The sequence below is a fragment of the Nicotiana tabacum genome, chromosome 6 (assembly GCF_000715075.1).
Source record: "Nicotiana tabacum cultivar K326 chromosome 6, ASM71507v2, whole genome shotgun sequence".
NCBI classification, from domain to species: domain Eukaryota; kingdom Viridiplantae; phylum Streptophyta; class Magnoliopsida; order Solanales; family Solanaceae; genus Nicotiana; species Nicotiana tabacum.
In genome coordinates, this window is record NC_134085.1 from 23,515,790 (window position 1) to 23,539,937 (window position 24,148).

Here is a 24,148-nt window from a genome sequence, read left to right on the forward strand (position 1 = left end):
CATGTATATATATGTGTGTAGGCATGTATGTCTCCAATCGCGGCCTCGTCGTCCAACTAGTACTTTATTATTTTGGCTCGTCTACCTTTGTTTAACGGTCCAGGCTTAGTATTTCAGATGTTGTGCTGCTCGATCTGTTGGGCCCCAGTTTAGTTAGCTAGTATGTTTAGTGGCTAACTCGATCGAATACAGTATCGAGTGCCAGTCGTGCCTCCCCTAGTTTGGGGCGTGACAAATATGATAGAGATTTTATTGAGATTTCCTGTTATCCATAGTTATACCATAGTTAACCGAACGAATAATACTGCTGTCATAACACAAAGCATGGGCTCTTGACTTGCGTGTGGATTTGTTTGTTTGGGATTCTTTGGACATACGTATGTCATTTTTGAAGTTTTATACATTGTGTACAAGTTGCGTTTTTCTTGGTTGCTATCTCTTTGCTTATAATATATATAAAGTAATGTAATAGCTTTCCTGTACATACTGCACAGCATACAATTATTGTTGGTAATTAATAAAAACTCTCTCTTACTGCTACCAAATATATAAAGTAATTTGTAAAGTGAGGTGGCTGTACGAAAATAGGGACCTAGAAGCACGGGTATTTAGGATTAGGGGGTTGTATGCATCCTGGGAACGTGATATTTATAAGGAGCTGTTAATAGAAGATGTGATAAGGGAGCAGCTGGTTTTCTGTCTACCGGCATCATCCACCAGTACATTTCAATCAGTGCATTCGAGAAGAACAAAATATAGAAGAGTGTTTAATTAATGATCTTCATTGTTTTATGTTGTAAAATATTCTACTGGAGAGAACTTTTTTCTGTTTGTTTGTGTAAATAAACTTGATGTGCTCAGTTGATAGTTCTTATATGTGGTTCAGAAATGAACAACTTCTGAGAAGAGTGATAGTATCCTTCTCACCTATCTAGTTAGTTTTAAAAAACCCTAGAACATTCCCTAGTTTTTTCTTCCTTTTGATAGGCAAAGTAAGGGTTTTATTGACGTAAAATAGCCCTGTTAAAGATACATACAAAGTGTAAGGACATTACAAAACGTATAGTGAACTAAGGGTTTTATTGATGTAAAATAGCACTGTTAAAGATACATACAAAGTGTAAGGACATTACAAAACGTATAGTGTAAGAAACTATCATGATGGGGCACTAACAAATTTGCCACAGCCATGTTAAACGAAAAACTAAGCAAGGATTAACAATTGAATTTAAGTTTAACTACAATGTCCTCGTCTTGAAAAGCTCGTGCATTTCTTTCCTTCCAAATGACCCACCCTACAGTTGCGACGATGGAATTCCAAGTTTTAGAAGAGGCATTAGTCAAGCCTTTTTTATGCAGGAGGAAGTCCAAAGTAGTTCTTGGCATGCACCATAGGATTCCGAGAATAATAAAAACAAAATTCCAGATTTGGGAAGAAATCCTGCAGTGAAGGAATGAATGGTGATCTTCTTCCTGCTCCTTGCAAAGTGAGCACCTATTACATAATAGGAAGTCCCTCTTTTGTAGATTATCCAATGTGAGGCATCTGCCTTTTGCAACAATCCAAGAGAGACATTTGACCTTGTAAGGGGCATTGCTCTTCCGAATTGTTTCCAAGGCCAGGGAACCAGACCAGGGGGTGAGATAGTGAGGGTGTTGTAGCAGTTTTTTAAAAGAGAAGTGCCCTTTAGTGTGGGGTTTCCAGAAGATGTACTCAGAAGTTTTGTGGAAATGAATAATTGAGGAGAAGGATCAACTGCGGTAGAGAATAGGAGAAGTGTCTGGGATAGTGTCAAAACCTGTTTTTTCTTCCATCGCCCACCACAATGGATAAGGTGAAAGCATACATGTAATCTTCCCTAGCTTTTGCTCATCTGGAGAAAACAACTAGCCTCGCTTATCCTTGATAAGATCATAATCTGGTGCCTCTTGACACCAGTTAGACATTCCTCTTTGGTAGTTGTTAATAAACTATACCTACATACTGTGTTTGATCTAGATAAGCTAGGTGTTTCCATATTCTTGAATTCATTTTCCTTTCCTATATTCTTCCTTGTTATGGAGATAAGTTTGTGCCTGTAGCTAATTTTCTTTTTACATGTGTAGAGGCCGGAATCATGGTGTATGTATCTTGAGATATATGGCTTCTAAAGGGTACAAGTCTAAGCCGGACCATGAAATACGTGTCCGACGTCAAAAGGTATGAATTGGATCTTAGTTGCAATCATTCTTAAAGTTAGAAGCCATCGTCTAAAGTCTGGATTTTTCAATTGTGTTAATCCTTTTTCTTATTGATCCAGTTTCTTTTATATCTGCATTCTCAAAGTGAATGGGGTTGTTTCTCTATTTTCTTTTTTCTTTATCTTTTTCTAGTTTTCCCCTCTTGTGGGATTACACCAGGTTGCTGTTGTTGTTCTTTATCTTTTTCTGTTTTTGGGCAAGTGAGGACTGTTTTTGAATAGTGCATTATTCCTTTTTTGGTGCTTAGGCTGAGCAAGTATCCATGATGTTAGCATAGCAGTATGCATAGAATGTGAATGGATTGGTCTGCTGAACCTAGGACAATCTAAGCATTGTGGTTGGTGGGTGATAGTCCAAACCCTGGCAGTGGTTTTTCAGCCATGTAATTTGAAATTTTCTTGGTTGCTAAAATGTGCCTATTTTAAAGGCATTCCAGTTCCAGCTGCAAATGGCACACAGGCACTACAGTGAAATCTAGTGGGTGGAATACACTATTGTGCAACAGTACATTGATGAGATTCCATGTAAATCTGTCATGTGCAGAAGATGTTTTCAAGTCTTTATTTCTTAAGGGGGTATCTTAATTTAAAGTTCACACCAGGGAATCAAGTATACTTTTAACTATATCAATTTACGCCAGAAGGTCTTATCTAGAATGGAGGCTGTTCATAATTATGTTTGGACTGAACCCTTGGAAGTATCAGCAGTCGATGTGAAAGAGTTAATAAGTAGAGCAATTAGCTGCTGCTGTGTTGTCTATCAATGTATGGATGCCTTTTTGTTTTAAAGCAAACTGGATGCCGTCCTAGAAGATGCCAAATGCTCTCATTATTGGAGAATGACAAAGATAACTGTGAAACATAGTATATTACTGTTCAGGTCCATGCATTTCGTTAATGTTTTTTGGGACTTCTCACTTGGTTGATCCAAAGTTGCAAATTGATCCTTTTAGTGCATTAGTTCATTAAACTATTTAACTTTTGTTTTCTATTTTCTTGTTATCTAATACTCTTGACTGGAACATGCTGATGTATCAAAATGTTACACATTTGACCCTGGCATCACTTTAATGATTACAACTTGCCATATGGCCTATTAGCATTGTGATTGATTGTTCTGCACATGCTTTTCTCACGTGACTAACCAATTGTGATTATTGCTATGCAATGTAATCTTAGTGATACTCGACAAAGAAATAGGCAAAAAAACACTCTTTGAAATAACGAGAACGAAAAAAAGAATAAAGAACTATCTAACCTTGCCTTCCTATGAGCTCCTAGGAAAGAGACCCTACACCCAAGAAAAGTAGCTTAAGAATATTCTATAAGAGAGGAGGTTCTTTCTTGACCTTGTATAAGGATGGGGGAATATGGAAAGATAAAATGTGAAACATAATATAAACCACTAGTTTTAGTGGAACATTTCAGAAAAATATGAAAAGATAAAATGTGGAACATATTGCAAATCTAGTGTCAGAATCTGTTGGACCAAATTTTTTCCCCAAACAATTGTGTGACATAGGTTATGTTCTTTCTTGCTCTTGAGAGATATAATTGAAACAGATCTACCTAATTAGTAAGCTAGATGTTCGGGTATCCCCATGATGGAATTTGTTCAGTCATGGGTAGGTAATAATTGTCCTATCATAGTGTTATAGGATAAGCTCTGGTAGCTACATGAATGAATAATCAGGGGGTACCTTGTTACTTTCTTGTGTTTTACATTTTCCGCTTGCTTATTTTCTTGATTTGTATTTAGGGTCTTGAAGCACCTAAAGAACCTCGACGACCTAAAACACACTGGGATCATGTTCTGGAAGAGATGGTCTGGTTGTCAAAGGTATAGAAAGTCCTTTCCTTAGTTCAGGAGCAATTGTGTAAGCTATTAGATTAATGTCAATGAAGTTATTCTAAGGAAGATATCTTATTTACAGGACTTTGAATCAGAGAGAAAGTGGAAGTTGGCTCAGGCAAAGAAGGTTGCTATACGAGCTAGCAAGGGAATGCTTGATCAGGCGACACGGGGAGAAAAGAGAGTTAAGGTTGATGTTTTATTCTCTTCTCCCTGCACGTGAATATTGTCGTATTTAGTGACCAAAACTTCAGTATTTTGCATTCTTTACTATTTATATTGCTAAATTTTACTTATTTCTCTTCTATAATATGTCATCAGGAAGAAGAGCAACGTTTGCGAAAAGTTGCACTCAATATCTCAAAGGACATCAAAAAATTTTGGTTAAAAATAGAGAAGCTGGTAATTCATTTTCTGGAGAATTTTCTGAAGCAGTTGGTTTTTTCACTCCAAGTGATCTTGAGATTTGACAGAGATTGTTCCCATGTTTTTCATATTTCAGGTTCTTTACAAGCATCAGTTGGAGTTGGATGAGAAGAAGAAGAAAGCACTTGACAAGCAGCTAGAGTTCCTTCTTGGACAAACAGAAAGGTTCAGTCCTTTTCCCTTTCTATCCTGCTTTGCTGACGCCATTTATATTGCTAGGAAGACCCTCTTATTTGCTATGAAAAGATGTTAAAATTTTGTACACACAATGAACAACATGATCAGCCCTGATAGCTACGAATTGAGGTTTAGTTGATTGATTGACCTAAGAATAACACAATTTGGCACTCTTCTTGTTTTTATCCCAGGTACTCAACAATGCTCGCAGAGAACCTTGTAAGTTCACCAACTACTAGCAAACGAACCAATTCTTTGTCTGCACCAGAAGCCTTGAGAATTCAATTAAAAGAAGGGAGTGAAGGGGATGTAAAGAATCGTGCAGGAGAAAATCTTCGTAAGTACAGTAACTAGATTTCTGACCAATATTGACAAGCGTTTTGACAATATTTTCCCCTAGTTTCTTACGTAAACTGAAATTTCAGAATCTCATTCGACTGGTAGTGATATTGATGATGATTTTGACGTGCAGTCTGAAGACGAAATGGTAAGCTTTCGAATAGCAATAGTGGAGTTTGATACTGTGCATATTTATGTTTGTAGGATCTTGAAGTCTTACATGTCGCTCATTGTTACCATTAGAAAGTTGTTTGACATGTATTCATGAAATACTTGAATGCGAGGAGCAGAATGAAATATTTATACTTGAGCTAGAAACCAAATTATTGATCATAGCACTTTGCGTGGCTTCAATATTAAGCTAATTTAGGAAACTAGCTTTGAAGCCAATTTTCTGATGACACAAGTTTTGGAGAATTTTCTTCCTCTCTGCCCCCTCTCTTTGTGCTACACAGTTGATATCACAGCCCTGAATAGAGCTTGATTTATTTGCAAATAAGACCTAATCAATATGTTGATCTTTATGGCGAATTAAAATGTACTTAGATGACCTTGCAGAGTATAACATTACTAATGCATGTTAATGCAATCATCTAATCCAAATGGCAGGCAATAACTTTATGGGGGCACCAGTCATTTCAGACCTTTAATTTCTTGAAGCAGTTGTGTGGATTCTCATAACCAAGGTCATAACATATAATGTTGAATTATGTGAGCACTTATTATTCTCATCATGGACGATCTTTTTTTGTGAAGAATGTCAAGGATCAAACCTTCTTATACTAGATTAATCTTTTTGTTCCAGAACTCAAATGTCAGGAAGTTACCTCAGCTAATCCAAATAGTGTGAAAAATTTATATTTTATCACCTTTTAGCCTTAAACATTCCAAAGCAAGAAACAATAAATTCAAGTACCTTGTATAAAGGAATTCAAGGAGTCTGAAAACATACAACGTTTGTGCACACTCACACATAATGGGGAGATGATTTGAAGTTGACTGTTGTTTTTTTTTATTTCTGTGTGGCTTTACTGTTGTTCGGAATTTTTTAGGCTGAGAACTGAACAGGGATCTGACTGCAACCATTTTTTTGGGGATAAAGATTTGACTGCAATTGTCTGATCTCTATGAAATCATTGGTAGTCATTGTTAGTAGGATATGTACCAGAGAATTTTGTGTTATGGTATATTATCTATTGCATTGATCAAGTCAAAAACCATGTTGCTTTGTCTTCTGTACTTTCAAGTCGTCTGTAGACTAGAAGTCTCTGATGAGTTACCAATCTTTGTACTGGTGAAGCGAATTGAGTTCCCACGTCCTTTCTGGGTTGGGTTTGAGAAGGGCGCTCTTATCAACACCGTTTATTCATTTGATTAATCTGAAGTATTTATGTGGTCCTTTATCTGTTCCTATGGCTTAATTGATTGTTTTTTTCCTTATTAACTTCTCTGGTTTTGAGTTATAGCCATGTGAACCATTATTGTTAGAGGGGGGATATTACAAAGTCTGTTGCGGTTCTGCTAATTTTGTTCTACAAAACAATATTGTCATGTATGTCGATGCTGCTTTAGGAAGATGACGAGCATACCATTGAAGAAGATGAGGCTGTTATAACTAAAGAAGAAAGGGAAGAAGAGTTAGCTGCTTTACAAAATGAAATGGATCTACCTCTTGAGGAGCTTCTTAAGCATTATGCAGTTGGGGAAGGTACAATATGGTTGATTGAGTTATGCTAAAGTTTTTCACATTCCTGCCTCTTCCATCCTTCAAATTTGACAAGTTTCTGTATCATCTGACGATCGTGAGGAAAATGAACTATCTTGTCTTATGTCTCCTTGTTTTTTAGGATAATCCCATGATTTTGGCGAAGGATCATCTAAATTATGTGTTTGATTTTGTTTAATCGTTGCGAACTTTCAGCTAGCAGAGATTGTAGCCCAGAGAAGAGTGGTGCAGATGTTACGGTCAGTTCTGGCGAGGACAGTGATAAATGTGAGTGGATCTGCCACTTAGTTTATTTGCTAATTATTAAGTCATGGAACTCTCCATGAATTTCAAATAATGATGTTGTACAGGTAGAGATGATGATGTTGCTATTGAGACCAACGGGGGCTGCTCACCTGCCATTTCTGGTCGTCGTTCTGTAAGTTGTATGTGTTTATGGTTACTGCTTTGACTTCTATAACGAGGTAAGTGGTCAAGGTGATATATATGCTTTCTGGTACTTGCAGGTTGAAAGTAATGGCGTCTTATCAGTACCAAATAACCAGTATCCTGACCTAGGACAAAACAAGCTAAAAATTCCTCCAAAGAAGTATCAAGAGTTAGACAAAGTTAATTTGTTAGGTGTCTTTAATGATGAACAGGTGAAGATGCTTATCTAACAACTTTTTTCTAATTAAACCTCTCATTATCAATTATCAATATTCCAATCCTGACTAAGAAGTACTCTGCAGAAATTTTTCCTTAGCTAACATCCAAGAAAACTTATCGCTCATTACTTATCATTAAAAACCAATGCCTTGCAATATAGATGTTTGTGTATATTTGTTTTTGGAATTTTAACTTGATGCATGACCATCAAGTACGATTTATTGCTTTGTCATAGAGGAGCTGCACTTCTGGGGTCCTCCTTCAATGCGGGCCCAATTGATAGCATTTGAGTATTGAATATCAAGATTTTGGAGGGAACTTCGAGTGTGAATCACTTATGATGAAAAAAACTAAAATTTTCATCTCGCATTTTCATGGAATGCAGTGTTTTTCTATCAGAAGTTGGTTTCTTTGGTCTCCTTAGTATGCATCATGATGAGTATCTTCAGTTTTTCATACCTTTCTCTGATTTTTCTCCATTTTATGTAGGATGATGATGATTATGTCCTTGCTCTTGGTGAAAATAAAGAATGCAATATGGTAAGGCAATAACTGCTATATTGTTCAGTTGGTTGGAGAGCTTCATCTTGTCTGAGGCAAAGTTTCATCTTTTTACAGTTCATTTTTTATTGTGTTCTCTAATTTCCGAGTTGAATTTTGTGGCTAATATCTTGCTTTATCTAGGCTTTGAGATTGCTTAAAAATTTAATTACTCTGCATGGTTTTGATAGGATGATGAAACAACTTTGTTAGAGGAGGAAGAATTGGCAAAGGCAGAGCCGAATGATGCTGCAGATGAGGTAAAAGCTCACTCTTTTGACCTTCATAACTGAAGATGCATTCCATCATACGTAGACCTGGTCCAGTTTTCCCCTCACATGTAATGGAGCTTCAAAATGGTTGAACATTCCATTTGATTTCTTGCGCTAAATTCTCAATTTTCAGATTGCACTGTTGCAGAAGGAGAGCGAACTTCCTTTAGATGAGCTCCTTGCTAGGTATAAAGAGGTATGTGGTGCTCTCCTCTTCTGTAGGACTTGGTTTACATTTTATTCTTACCACTATCACCTTTCGCTTGTTAGGATTATGATACTGATGAAAATGTGGGGGATGATTCTGAATCATATGCGTCTGCTTCAACAGCACAGAATGTATCTGAACTGAGTCAAGTAAATGATGGACTGAGTGATGTACTGCCCACTACAGTCGCTGAGACAGAAGAAAGGGAAGTTGAAAGCATGGATAAAACAGGGGAAGAAAGGCAGAGTGAGAATTTTTCAGAATCACCAGCAAAAAATGAATCTGAACCCAATCAAGTAAATGATGGACCGAACGATTTACTGCCCACTACAGTCACCGAGACTGAAGAAAAGGAAGTTCGAAGCATGGATAAAACAGTGGAAGAAAGGCAGGGGGAGGATTTTTCAGAATCGCCAGCAAAAAATGAATCTGAACCCAGTCAAGTAAATGATGGACCGAGCGATGTACTGCCCGCTACGGTCACTGAGACAGAAGAAAAGGAAGTTGGAAGCATGGATAAAACAGGGGAAGAAAGGCAAAGTGATGATATAATTGCTGATGCAGCAGCTGCTGCCAGATCAGCACAACCAACAGGTAACACCTTCTCAACAACCAAAGTGCGGACTAAGTTCCCCTTCCTTCTAAAATTTCCCCTTCGTGAGTATCAACATATTGGTTTGGACTGGCTTGTAACCATGTATGAGAAGAAACTTAATGGGATCCTAGCAGATGAAATGGGTTTGGGGAAGACTATCATGACAATTGCTCTTCTTGCTCACCTAGCATGTGAAAAAGGAATATGGGGTCCTCATCTTATTGTTGTCCCAACTAGTGTCATGCTAAACTGGGAGACTGAGTTTCTTAGATGGTGTCCTGCTTTCAAAATTTTGACATATTTTGGCAGTGCAAAAGAGCGAAAGATTAAAAGGCAAGGTTGGTTGAAGCCAAACTCGTTTCATATATGTATCACAACTTACAGACTTGTTATACAGGACTCCAAAGTTTTCAAGCGTAAGAAGTGGAAGTACTTGATTTTAGATGAAGCTCATCTAATAAAGAATTGGAAATCGCAAAGATGGCAAACACTTCTCAATTTTAACTCAAAACGGCGTATTCTTTTGACTGGTACACCATTGCAGAATGATCTCATGGAGCTGTGGTCTCTAATGCATTTCTTGATGCCTCATATTTTTCAATCTCACCAGGAATTCAAAGATTGGTTCTGTAATCCTATATCTGGAATGGTTGAGGGACAAGAAAAGGTTAATAAGGAAGTTGTTGATCGCTTGCATAATGTCCTTCGTCCCTTTATTCTCCGCCGGTTGAAGAGGGATGTGGAGAAGCAGCTTCCTTCAAAACATGAGCACGTCATTTATTGTAAGCTATCAAGGAGGCAGCGTAACTTGTATGAAGACTTTATTGCCAGTTCGGAGACACAAGCTACTCTTGCTAGTTCAAATTTTTTTGCAATGATAAGTGTTATAATGCAACTTCGCAAAGTGTGCAATCACCCTGATTTATTTGAAGGACGTCCAATAGTGAGCTCCTTTGATATGAGTGGTATTGATATGCACTTGAGCTCTTCCATTTGCTCGATTCTGTCACATGGTATCTTTTCATCTATCAACCTTGGGGCTTTGGGGCTGTTGTTTACACATCTTGATTTTTCAATGACCTCTTGGGAGAGTCATGATGTTCAATCCATTGCTACCCCTTCAAGCTTGATTGAGGGTCGTGTGACTCAAATTCATGGTGAAGAAACTTCACTAGTACTTAAACGGAATAAGAAGTTTCATGGGACAAACATATTTGAAGAGATCCAAAAGGCACTCGTCGAGGAGAGGCTAAGAGAAGCAAAGGAGAGAGCGGCATCTGTTGCATGGTGGAATTCCATCAAGTGTAAGCGGAAACCTGTATATTCAACAAGTCTTCGGGAGATTGTTACTGTGAAACATCCTGTTCACGGTATTTACTGTCAGAAAAGTAATCCCTTGTCATACCTGTACTCCTCTAGGCTTGCAGACTTGATACTGTCGCCAGTTGAGAGATTCCAAAAAATGGTTGATCAGGTTGAGACTTTCATGTTTGCAATCCCTGCTGCACGTTCCCCAGCACCTGCTTGCTGGTGCAGTAAACCAGGTACTTCCGTATTTTTTAGTCCAACCTTTAAGGAGAGATCTTCTAAGGTTCTCTCTCCGCTTCTCACTCCTTTTCGCCCAGCCATTGTTAGAAGGCAAGTCTACTTTCCAGATAGGCGGCTCATACAATTTGACTGTGGAAAGCTGCAGGAGCTTGCAGGTTTGTTGAGGCGATTAAAATCAGGAGGTCACCGTGCACTAATTTTCACCCAAATGACAAAGATGCTTGATGTTTTAGAAGCTTTCATTAATTTGTATGGTTACACTTACATGCGTCTGGATGGTTCTACTCTGCCCGAACAGAGACAAACTTTGATGCAACGGTTCAACACAAATCCAAAGATTTTCCTTTTTATTTTATCAACCCGCAGTGGTGGAGTTGGCATCAACTTGGTGGGGGCAGACACAGTCATCTTTTATGATAGCGACTGGAATCCAGCTATGGATCAACAAGCTCAAGATCGCTGTCATAGAATAGGCCAGACCCGTGAAGTACATATTTATCGATTGATAAGTGAGAGTACCATTGAAGAGAATATTTTGAAAAAAGCAAACCAGAAGCGAGCTCTGGATGATTTGGTTATACAGGGTGGAAGTTACAACACTGAATTCTTCAAGAAACTGGATCCAATGGAATTGTTCTCAGGCCACAGAACAGTTTCCTTAAAGAACATTGAAGGAGAGAAGAATAGCAATGTTACTGAGGTTCAGCTCTCTAATGCTGACGTGGAGGCTGCTCTGCAAAATGTAGAAGATGAGGCGGATTACATGGCTCTGAAGAAAGTTGAACAGGAAGAGGCAGTAGACAATCAGGAGTTCACTGAAGAAGCAGTTGGTAGGTTGGAAGAAGATGAACTTGGTAATGATGATGAGATGAAGGCTGATGAGCCTGCTGATCATGAAGTCCCAGTTACAACATCAGGCAAAGAACTTGTGGCTATGTCAAATGCTAGTAATCCATTAAAAGAACAAGCAATTACTTTTGCTGGTAAAGATGATGACATTGACATGTTGGCCGATGTCAAACAGATGGCAGCAGCTGCTGCTGCTGCAGGACAAGCTATCTTGTCTTTCGAGAGTCAGTTGCGTCCAATTGATCGATATGCTGTACGTTTTCTGGAGTTATGGGACCCTATCATAGACAAGACAGCTATTGAATCACAAGGTCATTTTGAAGAAACTGAATGGGAATTGGATAGAATTGAGAAATTGAAGGAAGATATGGAAGCAGAGATTGATGATGATGAAGAACCTTTAGTTTACGAAAGTAAGCTTATCTTAACCCCTTCATAACTGTTTGTTTTTGTATTTGTTCCGAGTAAATATTTGACCTAGCTATCTATAGAAGAAAATGTTCAGACTGAAATAGGTTGTAGCCTCTTATATGTGAGGAATATGATCAAATTTGGCCTTCGATGCTGGTCATTAATTGGATCAATACTATGATTTGAAACAAAAATGTTTTACTGGTAGTTATACTAAACATTATCTTAGATATTTGAGGTTGCAAGCATTTTTAATTAGCTGAATATATGCTTCTAAGAATGTATTTCAAATGAGTAACGTTCCTGTTAATGTCAGGATGGGATGCTGATTTTGCGACTGAGGTATACAGACAGCAGGTGGAGGCTTTGGCTCAACATCAGGTCAGTAATTTTGTGATACTTTGGGTCATTTCTCCTGTCACCCTTCTCCTTTGGTCCTTTATAAAATCTGAAGGTTTCACATCTGTTCTTTTGGAATAACTTACCTTATAATATGACAGTTGATGGAGGAACTTGAAGCTGAAGCTAAAGAGAAGGAGCTTGCAGAATATGAGAACTCGATGGGGTAAGTGATTCCTGTAATAATAAGTAACTGTTTCCTATCGTTCTTTCATTTCTTTTATGTTTTCTTTCTGAGATAATTAAGAGTCTGCTTGTCTTTCTTCTTCTATTCTGAATCTTTACTATTCCTTATCTTTTCTTTTGGAATCTTGATTGTCAATTATCTTACTTGACTTTATTAGCTTCTACCGTTTTGCTGTAGGATGTTATTTGTGCCTCCATGGATCAATATTTTTGTGTCGTTAGTATTTAGGGCATGCATAGTGAGATTAGCTGTTTCTTCTTTGCTCGTGCTTTGCAAGATCTCTTCCGGAGCTTTTGTGGTATATATATATTGACTTAATTCAATGGATTATTGTGGTTTGATGGAATGAACTTTGGATGAGGGCTTTGTCCTGTATATATCTGTTCCTTTATGTAATTTTCTGTACCATCTTGGTACTTTTATCGATAAAACTTTACCTTATCAAAAAATAAAAAATTTGGATGAGGGATTTCCACTTAAAGGAGATTGATTGTACCTGTTAAGTAAGAAAGTGTCTTAATTAGGAATGTGGTGTTGTCTATTTCTATGGTTTTGTACAATTCTCACCTTCCAAGCTAGTTTTTAAGTTTGAGTTAGGCCCAAGCTGATATTAGAGCCAGATCCATCCCTATTCTTGGTTTACCCAATGTTGGGTCCTCATGTTATATTGTTGAGACACATGATGTCCAGTCCCGAACTTATGGGGTGGGGGTGGAGATTAAGTGTCCTACATTGGCAGAGGGAATGGGTTGTTTTTCTTATATACTCTTGGACAATCCTCGCCTCATGAGTTAGTATGTTGGGGTTGAGTTAGGCCCAAGGTTCATTTTATTGAAATTTGGGTATATGTGCTTTCGTACTCATTATTGGTTGGTGGAAAAATGGCAAAAGGTCCAAAACTACCCCTGGAATATCGGAATTGGTACAAAAATGCACTCTGTCCACCTATTTGAATAAAAATCGCGCACCGTTATTTTTTTGGGTCAGCCTTACCCTTATTACTAACGGCCCTTTCTGAAAAGGAAAAAAAAAAAACTTATTCAATATCCAAGTGTCTTAAGCCCATTGGCCTAACTTAAACCCCAACCCAAATATTCAAACCCACCCGTAACCCGTCCAATAGTCGACCCATCCCGATTTAAACCCTATTAATTCAAAATTGGAATTCAAAATTTTGAACCCCACTCGATCACCTCACCTCTGCCAGAACGTCACCAGAAGAAGCACATCCAACCAAAAGAATCAGAAAAAAAGATGAGAAAGAATAAGAGAGAATCGAGGAGAAGAAATCAGAACAAAAAAAGCTGCATTTATCAAAATTTCTGGGAAAATTGCTTCAGCGTCTTAAACACCAGCAAAATATTGGTCCATGGTGGGACTTCAAAAATTCTGCACAAAAAATATCAAATTATTGGATTCCAAATCATCAAAAATTGTGCAGAACAAGCAAAAACTATTCCGACAATGTAATTGTACTTTAATGGAAAAAACTAGATGATGATCCCATTGATTGATTATAACATAAAAAAGTGCCTTCTTGTCCAACTTTAAGGAGCTTCAATCTTTAAGAATGAAAAAAAATCATCGTTGGACCCATTTGATAGAAACAACAACAAACCCAGTGTAATCCCACAAGTGGGGTCTAGGGAGGGTAATGTGTACGTAGAGATGCTGTTTCTGATAGATTCTCGGCTTAAGAAACAATGGCAAGGAAGCAACCGACCATAACTAACTAACAAGGAAAAACAAAGACACAACGTATAAAAACAAAGATTTAAAGATAAGAAATACAAGAATAAGACTAATACTACTGTTCGAATGACACAACATGCAATAAAAAGATCTAGGAACAAGAATATATAAGAATATTACTAATACTATCGGTAAGACTAGGAGATACCCTCGACTACCTCAACCTTCGACTCTGATTCTCGACCTCCATACCTTCCTATCTAGGGTCATGTCTTCGTAAGCTGAAGCAATGTCATGTCCTGCCTAATCACCTCTCCCCAGTACTTCTTAGGCCTACCTCTACCTTTTCTCAGACCCGCCCTGGTCAACCTCTCACACCTCCTAACCAGAACGTCTATGTCTCTCCTCATCACGTGCCCAAACCATCTCAGCCTCGATTCTCGTAGTTTGTATTCCACAGGGGCCACTCCCACCTTGTCTCTAATAACTTCATTTCTAATTTTATCCTTCCTGGTATGCCCACACATCCATCTCAATTCTCAATATCCTCATTTTTGCTACTTTCATCTTCTGGACACGGGATTTCTTGACTGGCCAGCACGCGACACCATACAACATAGTTGGTCTAACTACCACTCTGTAGAACTTGCCCTAAAGTCTTGGTGGTACATTCTTATCACACAAAACACTAGATGCGAGCCTCCATTTCATTCACCCCGCTCCAATACGATTTTTAACATACTCGTCAATCTCCCCACTACCTACCTTGGATAATAGACCCAAGATATTTGAAACTATCACTCTTGGGGATGACTTGTGTATCAAGTTTCACGTCTACTTTTGCTTCATGTGTTCCATCACTGAACTTGCACTCCAAGTATTCTATTTTCATTTTACTCAACTGAAAACCTTTGGACTCCAGGGTCTTTCTCCAATCCTCCAGCCTAGCGTTGACCCCGCAATGCGACTCGTCAAATAACATACACCATGGTACCTCCCCCTAGATGTGTCCCGTCAGCACATCCTATCACCAGAGCAAATAAAAATGGGCTAAGAGCAAATAAAAATGGGCTAAGAGCTGAACCCTGATGTAACCACATCATCATAGGAAATTGCTTCGAGTCCCCTCCCACAGTCCTCACCCGAGTTTTAGCGCCATCGTACATATCCCTAATCACCCTAGTGTACGCTACTTGAATACCGCTAATCTCCAAACATCTCCATAGAACCTCTCTCGGGACTTTGTCATAGGCTTTTTCTAGATCAATGTACACCATATGCAAGTCCTTCTTCCTCTCTCTATACTGCTCCACCAATCTCCTCGCAAGATGAATTGCTTCTGTAGTCGACTGCCCCGACATGAATCCCAACTGGTTCTCAAAAATAGACACACTCCTCTTTACCCTCCTCTCCATCACTCTCTCCCAAACTTTCATGGTGTGACTCAGCAGCTTGATACCCTTATAGTCGTTGCAATTCTGGACATCACCTTTATTCTTGTACAACGGAACCATCAAATAATTTCCATCTAAAATGTTAGCTGAGAAATGAACTCCAAAAATTAAAACGGAAAAGAAGATGAGAGAGAGAGAGAGAGAGAGAAACAGTGAAAAGTAGGTAGACTTTTACATAGAAATGCTCTGAACATATGAAATTGACACGGTTTTTTGGATGGGTCGACTATTGGACGGGTTACGGGTGGGTTTGAATATTTGGGTTGGGGTTTAAGTTAGGCCAATGGGTTTAAGACACATTGATATTAAATATTTTTTTTTTCTTTTCAGAAAGGGCCATTAGTAGTAAGGATAGGGCCAACCCAAAAATAACGGTGGGCCATTTTTATTCAAATAGGTGGATGGAGGGAATTTTGATACTCTAGGGGTAGTTTTGACCCTTTTCCGTTCATGATATATGGGATCATATACAATTAATTTAAAAAGTTTAATTAGAAGTAATTTAAGTAAAGTTTTTTTGTTTTATCTTTTATTGTTCAGTTTTATACCGTTCCTTACCTATATAATTGAAGTAGATTCAGAATTAAGGTAAGGAAATAGAAATATGAAAATAAGAGCTTCTCTTTGTAAAATTTTTAAGAAACGTTGACTAATCTGTAACCGTGGGCGAGCCAAAAAAGCTCCCACAAATAGAATTTTAGTATCGTGGAAAAAAGCTAGCGGGATAAACAAGCTCGGGATCGTCAATACTACCATTTTTTTGGGGGGGGGGGGAATATAAGAGAAGCTAATTTGAATTATCAGGAGAATGCAATGCTTGGTATATCTATTTATATTTATATTATATTAAAAGCACGAAGCCCACCTGCGAAATGTCGTTCGCCTTTCTTTACCCTTTAAAAGTAGATTTCACACCAAATAAAATAGTTATTTAATTATTTTCCGTATATTTAAGAATTTTCATTTAATTATTCTCTAATATTTAGGAATTCCAAATCAACTAAATTTTGTGTATTAAATCCTTCCTTGTTCTATCTTCCTTATTTAAGCAAGAGGTTACATTTCTTCTTCTTTCTATGCGGAAACTCTTTTTAATCTTCTATGACGTGAAATGTTTTACGTAATGAATGTTTTACTTTGAAAAATCATTTTCTGTATCATGTTTCCGTGCTTTATATGATACTATGTTAGTATAAATATAATGACACGCAGCACAGTACAAGGTGGAGGGGATATAAGATAAAAAATTGTTTTTTAGTGACATTTTATAATCCAAAAGCTGACAACAATTCTAACTATTAGTTGAAGCAAGTGATATAGATTAAACGATGTAATATTTGTAAAGAAAAATGGCTTTCACCCATAAGTAAGGAATGTTATTTCCTCTTTTATTGGAACAAGCTTTTCTTAGTGAATAATCCCAAACAAAGTAGTTGCAAAATCATAAAACCTGGAATTATTTTGTCAATTCAAAGTAAGTACAAAAGTAACTTTTCTTTCTTTCACATACAAATACAAGGAAATATAGGTACCCAAAAATAGTAAGGAAATATTTGTCTAAAATGGCAGAACATATTGATTTCCAAATACGGTAATACCTAAATTACGAACCTAAATAACACTATTTGTGCTGAAAAAATACAAATAAATGGTAGAATAAGTCATGCTAAGCTTTACCTCAAGCTACTGACCAAATGAATACATCTTTTTCCTCTTAGCAATATAAAGATTGAAGAGGCAGCCAGCAAAATTATTCTCAATTTACATAATATGAAGAAATTAAAACTCTATTAAGTGTGTGTACTATTATGATGATATTATGACTCTTTCTAGATTGCCAGCAGCATCCTCATCCCAACATCTTACCTAATTTACCCTGCCTCTTTCTTATATAAATATGTGCTACAGTCATAGACTCAGTCCTTTGCACACTCAAAAGTGACAAAGTTTGTAGGGCAACAACCATGGGAAGGACACCTTGTTGTGACAAGACAAAAGTGAAAAGAGGACAATGGTCTCCTGAGGAAGATGAAATTCTCAAGAATTACCTACTCAAACATGGCACTACTGCTGGCAATTGGATTACCCTTCCTCACAGAGCTGGTTCTATTTTCTTTTTCTTAACTACATATAAAAAGAAATATGTAGGAAGTTATAAAATATTAACATAGGTCAGGAACGACAAAAAGGAACATACATCAATATCTCCTTGTAGAAAATTGTCTACAGAGCAGTTGAAGCCTAAGTTACTCGGACTCTTAACTTTGGGTGCAACAGCAGTATCGACACGACGTGGGTGTTGGGTTCGTACTGGATCTGGTCAACCGATTTTGGTTACTTGACCAAAATCGAAAGATAAATTCGGGACATATATAATGATTTTTGAAATGAAAATAAAAGCTAGGGAGAAATCGAAGAAAATGTAATACCTTAGTATATAAAAATTTCTATGTCAGGCTTTTCTTTTTATCTCATTCTCGGATTCTCCTCCTGATCAATATTCTCTCCTTCTCGGAATACTTTGTAAGTTTTCCACATAACGTCTCATAATTTTGACATATTTTTATAACTCCAATTTTATATATTTGAATTATTTTAGGCGACTCCTCTGCACCCGTATCCTTATCTGGATCCGTATTGCCGAATCTTAAAGTTTAAATCATTAAGGATCTGACCTCTAGATTCGTACCCGTATCGAACACCTGTACTTGAGTCTGAGTAACTTAGGTTGAAGCGATAAAAAAGGAATATGCACCAAGAACATCGTTTATAAAGAGAACTCAACTTACCATATCATTATCTCATACAATAAAATATCTATTATTATAACTCTCCTAATATATTCGACTTTGCAGGTTTAGAAGATATACAATTACTTTGAATTCAACTATTACGTCAATGTAATACTCCCTCAGTTTCAATTTAAATGACACACTTTCCTCATTAGTCCGTTCCAAAAAGAATGACACATTTCTATATTTAGAAACAATTCAACGTTAAACTCTTCATTTTACTCACTTTACCCTTGATGAGAAACTCTCATAGCCACACAAATGTCATGGCCCCACAAAGCTTTTGCCTCTTAAACTTTTAGGACCACATGTTTCAAAAATCATATTTTTTTTCTTAAACTTTGTGCCAAATCAAACTACCTCATCTAAATTGAAACGGAGGGAGTAATATTTATTCTCCCATTTAAATTAATTTTGCATCTATCTCGACGTCAATTGTTATTACCCATAGTTCATTCTTATTCTATATTCTATTTACTCTTTTTATTGATAGGCACATAAGTGGTGTGCATTGCACGTACTAAAACATTGAACCTATTTCTCAATTCGCTCTAAGACGTGAACAAGATCCCAATACAGATGGAAAAAGTAATGTGATCACGTGTACTCCAAGTCGTAAATGAAGCAGAACACCTGGGGAAGTCCTTTTTTTTTAAGAACTGATAAATTCCCGAGTTGAAACTCGGTGGATAATGGGCTCACTCCTCTATCTGGAAAAACTCTTTAGGGAACTTTTCATCTGAGGATTGGATTTTACTGCAAACTTGTGAAAAGTTGCATGAGATCTGTCGAAGTTTCTTAAAGTTGGAACAACATCAAATTCCTAAAATTGTGTAGATTTGATCAAGTAGATTACTTATGGTCCTTATTCTCTGTTGTACAGCTACCTTCAAATTGAAAATGGTTGCTTTACGTTATTATGCTGTTGGTGCCAAAGCAAGCTTTCTAGTTGGTTGCTGTCACTTAATTAAAATATGAGTAAATGGTATTAATATTTGGATGTGTTGTCTGTCTCTCATTCACTTCAACTGTTTTTCCATTCTTCTTTTAATCCTTTGTTTTGTTGGAATGGAGTTAAAAATCTTTTGTTCTGCTTCAGTTGTTTTACTCCTTTGGAAGTAAGCTATCTAACTTTGGCTCCTTTTTTGCTGATTTTCTACTGCTATATGCTTTACAGGCATGCTACAGCTTCTGTTCCAAAATCCAAGTCAAAGAAGAAGGCAAAGAAAACAAAGTTCAAATCTTTGAAGAAAGGAGGTCTAGCTTCTGAACCTCAAGCTTTAAAGGACGGGTCTTCGATAGAGTTGTTGCCCATAGATGATGATGTTCTATCTAGTGAGCCAGTTACAACGCCTGATTCTGCTCAAGAGAGAAAGCGTAGACTAGCAACGGGTGATGAGGATGTGAAGAGCTCGAAGAAGTCTAAAAAATTGAAGAAGTCCTCTGAGGTATCTTCGCTGGTAATGCATTCAACTTACCATGGAAAGCGGCAGGTTGAATCTAAAGGATTGAAGCAGTATGATGGTGGCACCATGGATGCCGAACTCAGACCAATAAGCAGAAGCAAGATGGGAGGGAAAATCTCAATCAGTCCGATGCCTGTAAAGCGAGTTCTTACTATTAAATCAGAAAAGCCGATTAGGAAAGGTAAAACGTGGTATAAAGATTATTTTCCATCCGCTGATTCATGGTTGCCACAAGAGGACGCTGTACTTTGTGCTTCTGTTCATGAGTATGGTCCTCACTGGAGCTTGGTGAGTGATATCTTGTATGGAATGACTGCTGGCGGAGTTTATAGAGGAAGATATCGTCACCCTATTCTTTGTTGCGAAAGGTTTAGGGAACTTATACAGAGATATGTGTTATCTACGACAGACGGTGTAAATGATAGATCCACTAATGCTGGATCGATAAAAGGTCTTCTCAAAGTGACTGAGGTAAGCTAGATTTCTATTTCATCTCCCTTACGTTTGGAGGAGATTATTAAATTAAAAAAAAAAAAGGAACAAAAAATAAACAAAGAATCATCATTAGTCAAAGAGTAGGACAAAGGGTTTAAGGAAATTAAGAAGAAAATTCTCCAGTGCTTCCCTTTATTCTTGTATTAAGCGTAGGGACCTTGGCGAGAATGAAACAATAGGAGACAAAATGGATTTTACGGCTGACAAACTATGTTGTTTCGTAATTTTAGGTCCCGCTCAAAGTTGTGTAATGTATCTTAAGTTGAAGACAGTTGTTTCTTAGTGCTCATTTAGGGACATTTGATGTATGTGTTTGGAGATGCATAATTGACAAATGGTCAGTGTTGCAGGTAGAGTTATAAAGAACATGGCAGATTGTTTTACCTTGTGATAGAGGAGAACATACTGCATTATAAGACTGTTTCTTCCACTCCACCCCAGTTAGTCTTTGCTTATACCCATTTGGAAGATGATAAGATGCTCTTCTTTATCGTGGACGTCCTTTTCCTACTTAATTTTTCCAAGCTGGTCCTGACGCCACCACCATTAAAAAAAGAGAGGCTAACTTTTGGTGGAAAGAGGGGCTTTTAAGTCAGTTTGCTAGTTGGTTCTCCATTTAGTCATTTTCTTTTTCCTTTGCATGGTTGCTTTTTTGTGCATGTTCCTTCTTTTCTCTCTGGGTTTTCTTTTTAATCATTTGTAATACATATGAGATAGTAAGTCATTTGACATCGCATCTCCTCTGTATACAGAAGCTATAGACCAGATACATGTGGAACTCTTGTATGCTTAGTGTAATGATGTTAATCTTTGTTCCAAATATGTCTTTTGACATCTGCAAATGCGCTCTTAGTTGTAAAAGTTGTAAAACTTGTAAAACTTTACTTACATCGCAAATTGTGGTATTTGGGGATGCGGTTGTTTTGGGATACAAAGGGAAGGGGAAAAAGTTTAATTCAAGCTTCTATTTGATTGTTGAATGGTGAATTGGTTGAGGGAAAGGGTTAGAATCAACTGAAATTCTCTACATCAAGGTTTCTATAGCTGGCCAGGTCAATCAGCTGCTTTAAAAGAACTTCCTCTATTTTCCTGAAGTTGAAAAAATTTAGTTATACCATAGCAATGTAATGCTCAACCAAACCCCCCTTCCCCTCCCACCAGGGAAAGAAAAGGGTCATATTTGTATTTGGCTAACTGTTCTTTTCCTCTTTACAGGAAAATGTCCGTCTGGTGTTAGATATTGCATCAGAGGTTCCAGATCATGAGCCTCTTGTTCAAAAGCATTTCTTTGCCCTTCTTTCCTCTGTGTGGAAGATGTCATGCCGGAAAAGCCAGACAAATGCGTTCTCATCTTCCCAGAATGGCTTCTATCATTCTGGAAGTTTGTTTACACTGTTTACACCAACTATGAACCTTGGTTCCACGAATTACGCAACAGGACCACTGGAAAAGAGATTTTCTAATTTAAGTATATGTGCCAAGTTAGTAGCAGCTGCTCTCTCTGACCAGCAGAGTGCACAAAGTGATGAGAGAGTCTCCATTTGTGACCAGAGAGAAGAAGCTTCTTTTCCTGCTGAGCAGTTGGATGTTACACTGGAATTTGGGGCAGAGAAAGATAATAAGATAATTCCCTTGCCATCTCCTGTAACTGTCAAAATACGTGGTCCTGAAACCCCATTGCATCCAGGAATGATGATAGCTGAGCATCAACATTTCAAGTCTTCCCTGAATGTGGCTGAAAACCGGTTCTGGTATGTGATCTTGCAACCCTACCTTATTTCATACTTTCACTTAAGTGAACGGAGTCAAATGATAACCTAGTTAAGTGGTTTCAATCTATCAAGTAAATCACACTGATCACTTTCCTAGGTTAAATTATCTAAGATAAGTTTCTATAGGTATAAGCAATCCTCAAGTTTTGAGTCATTATAATGACTTTGTGGTGTTAATTTTCTTCTATAACACAGTGTTAAACTTGATGATTGCATCTAAGTTTTTCATGATCATAAGATTAAGAATAAAAATATCATGTTAATTGGAAATGTACGAGCTGGAAAAGATTCTGGTGTCTCCTTATTCTCCATCATTTAGAATCATTATGTCTTCACATTTTCTTCTAAGAACCAGCTGAGGCAGGAAGCTGTGCTGAAAGCAAATGTAACAGTGATCTATATTATTTCGAGCTTGATACTCTATGGTTATGCTCTTAAATACTTGAATTTGAAAATATAAATTCAAATGGACCGTTATCCATGAATGTAATTTTGGAAGCACTATCGAAGTTGGTAGGCATTCAAATTTAATGGGTACAAATTGAACCAAATTAATCAATCGTCTCATCTGAATTCATATTTATGCAGGGGTTAGGATTTACATGTTGATTTTCTGCTTTTCAGGGCTGCGTCAAGTACTGAAAGTTGTTTGGATTGGGCTTCTCTTGCTTTTCCTGTTGGGGATGCCAAGTCACGAACTCCATTGACATCACAATTTTTGGGGAAGCACAAGCTCTCTGATTCTGTGAAGGTCTCCAAATCAAAGTCCAGAAAGATTCCAACAGAATCTAGTGATGTTGGTCGGACCAAGGATCTAGTAATCCTGCCAATGCCATCTGCATCTAATGATTCCTGTGCAAGAGCTGATGTGGGATTATCGTTCCTCGCAGAAAGTGGACATGATTTTGAAGACAGGACCCTTTTTAACCTAAATTCAGAATTTAACTTGGGGAGTGAGGATGTATTCCAACATGAATATGTTCCTGACTTCATATCGGGACTTGACGATTGGTCAGTTTTTCCAGATTTCACGGATATCGGGTAGATACCAAAATGTGAACTATTATATCACCTGGGAGTGGTGGCAATTTGCTCTAATCTTGGAGGCAAGAGACCTCTCGGGCACCGAGGCTTGGGATAATGAAGGTGCTCTCGGGGGTTCGATAAGGCAGGAAAGGTCTCTGTTTGTTGGATGCCGATGATGAGACAATTGGTTTGCTGTGGCAGCAGTTTACATGCCTGGACATTGATGGTCAGAGGTACTTGGTGGACATGAAAGACGTAGGAAAATGTAAAAATAGCAATTGATGTAAGTAGGGTGTAGGCTGCTTAATTTTTTCATTTAGTGGGAAATTTGTGCTCGCAAAATTTTGGAGGATGCAGTCAAATTCATTTGTGTAGGCACACAATTTCCCTCTTACCTTTCGGAAAAGTTAGCTGTTTAGTGATCTAGTCATTGAAAGGAAAGGTTATTTCTACACTTTCTGTCTCTCCTTTTCTCTCTGAACTCACTCATTGGGTTCCCGCACCTGCTCCAAGGGGATAGTTTAGTGTCAAGAGGCCACAATTAAATCACAGTTCGATGATCTTTTAGTCGTGCCTGTGCATGTGTGAACTGGTCTCTGTACAGTAATTGAACACAGATGAAATAAATGAAATTGTTAAAATGATCTTACAACAATCTTAGAACCTTGAAATACACAGTATCTTGTTTAGAGCTGTCAAAACGGGCCGGCCCAACTCTAGCCTCATGGGCTTCTAAATTTGGTGGGCTATGACGGTCCGGCCTGCCATATGAATGGGCCGGCCCTAAGAGGGCCACGGGTTAGGGCGGGCCGACCATTCATTTTTTTTTAGAAAAAAATTTCTTTAAATCCTTAAATATTTTTCCGTGTAGTCGCTTAATCATGTAAATATTTTCAGTTTGCTTAGAGCGTACAAAAAGCTTAATATTTGATGAGGGCTCTCGTACTTGAAATGCAAATTCTCTATATCTCTAGCTCTTCTTTTTTAAAGCTATATGAATATTTTCTTAATAATTCATTTTCCTCAAATTCAGG

At 37.7% G+C, this 24,148-nt stretch overlaps 1 protein-coding gene across 5 annotated transcripts in view; it reads left to right on the forward strand.

Moving 5' to 3' along the window:
- LOC107780070 (protein PHOTOPERIOD-INDEPENDENT EARLY FLOWERING 1) overlaps nucleotides 1–23,568 on the forward strand; it is a 35,281-nt gene extending 11,713 nt beyond the window's left edge. For 2 of the 5 annotated variants that reach the window (XM_075254619.1, XM_075254620.1), the window contains 20 exons: nucleotides 2,107–2,200; nucleotides 4,000–4,080; nucleotides 4,175–4,282; nucleotides 4,414–4,494; nucleotides 4,595–4,683; nucleotides 4,887–5,032; nucleotides 5,121–5,182; nucleotides 6,607–6,742; nucleotides 6,956–7,027; nucleotides 7,111–7,178; nucleotides 7,267–7,401; nucleotides 7,898–7,948; nucleotides 8,140–8,208; nucleotides 8,354–8,416; nucleotides 8,491–11,833; nucleotides 12,148–12,212; nucleotides 12,332–12,396; nucleotides 19,533–20,292; nucleotides 21,532–22,067; nucleotides 22,713–23,568. In XM_075254619.1, coding sequence (XP_075110720.1) covers nucleotides 2,141–2,200; nucleotides 4,000–4,080; nucleotides 4,175–4,282; nucleotides 4,414–4,494; nucleotides 4,595–4,683; nucleotides 4,887–5,032; nucleotides 5,121–5,182; nucleotides 6,607–6,742; nucleotides 6,956–7,027; nucleotides 7,111–7,178; nucleotides 7,267–7,401; nucleotides 7,898–7,948; nucleotides 8,140–8,208; nucleotides 8,354–8,416; nucleotides 8,491–11,833; nucleotides 12,148–12,212; nucleotides 12,332–12,396; nucleotides 19,533–20,292; nucleotides 21,532–22,067; nucleotides 22,713–23,133 — 6,411 coding nt within the window. In that variant the 5' untranslated portion in view covers nucleotides 2,107–2,140 and the 3' untranslated portion in view covers nucleotides 23,134–23,568. Of the gene's footprint in view, nucleotides 1–2,106; nucleotides 2,201–3,080; nucleotides 3,105–3,999; nucleotides 4,081–4,174; nucleotides 4,283–4,413; nucleotides 4,495–4,594; nucleotides 4,684–4,886; nucleotides 5,033–5,120; nucleotides 5,183–5,651; nucleotides 5,721–6,606; nucleotides 6,743–6,955; nucleotides 7,028–7,110; nucleotides 7,179–7,266; nucleotides 7,402–7,897; nucleotides 7,949–8,139; nucleotides 8,209–8,353; nucleotides 8,417–8,490; nucleotides 11,834–12,147; nucleotides 12,213–12,331; nucleotides 12,397–19,532; nucleotides 20,293–21,531; nucleotides 22,068–22,712 lie in introns of those variants that run through there. The other 3 variants (XM_075254621.1, XM_016600591.2, XM_075254622.1) reach the window with 3 other exon arrangements.
- The last annotated feature ends 580 nt before the right edge of the window (nucleotides 23,569–24,148 follow it).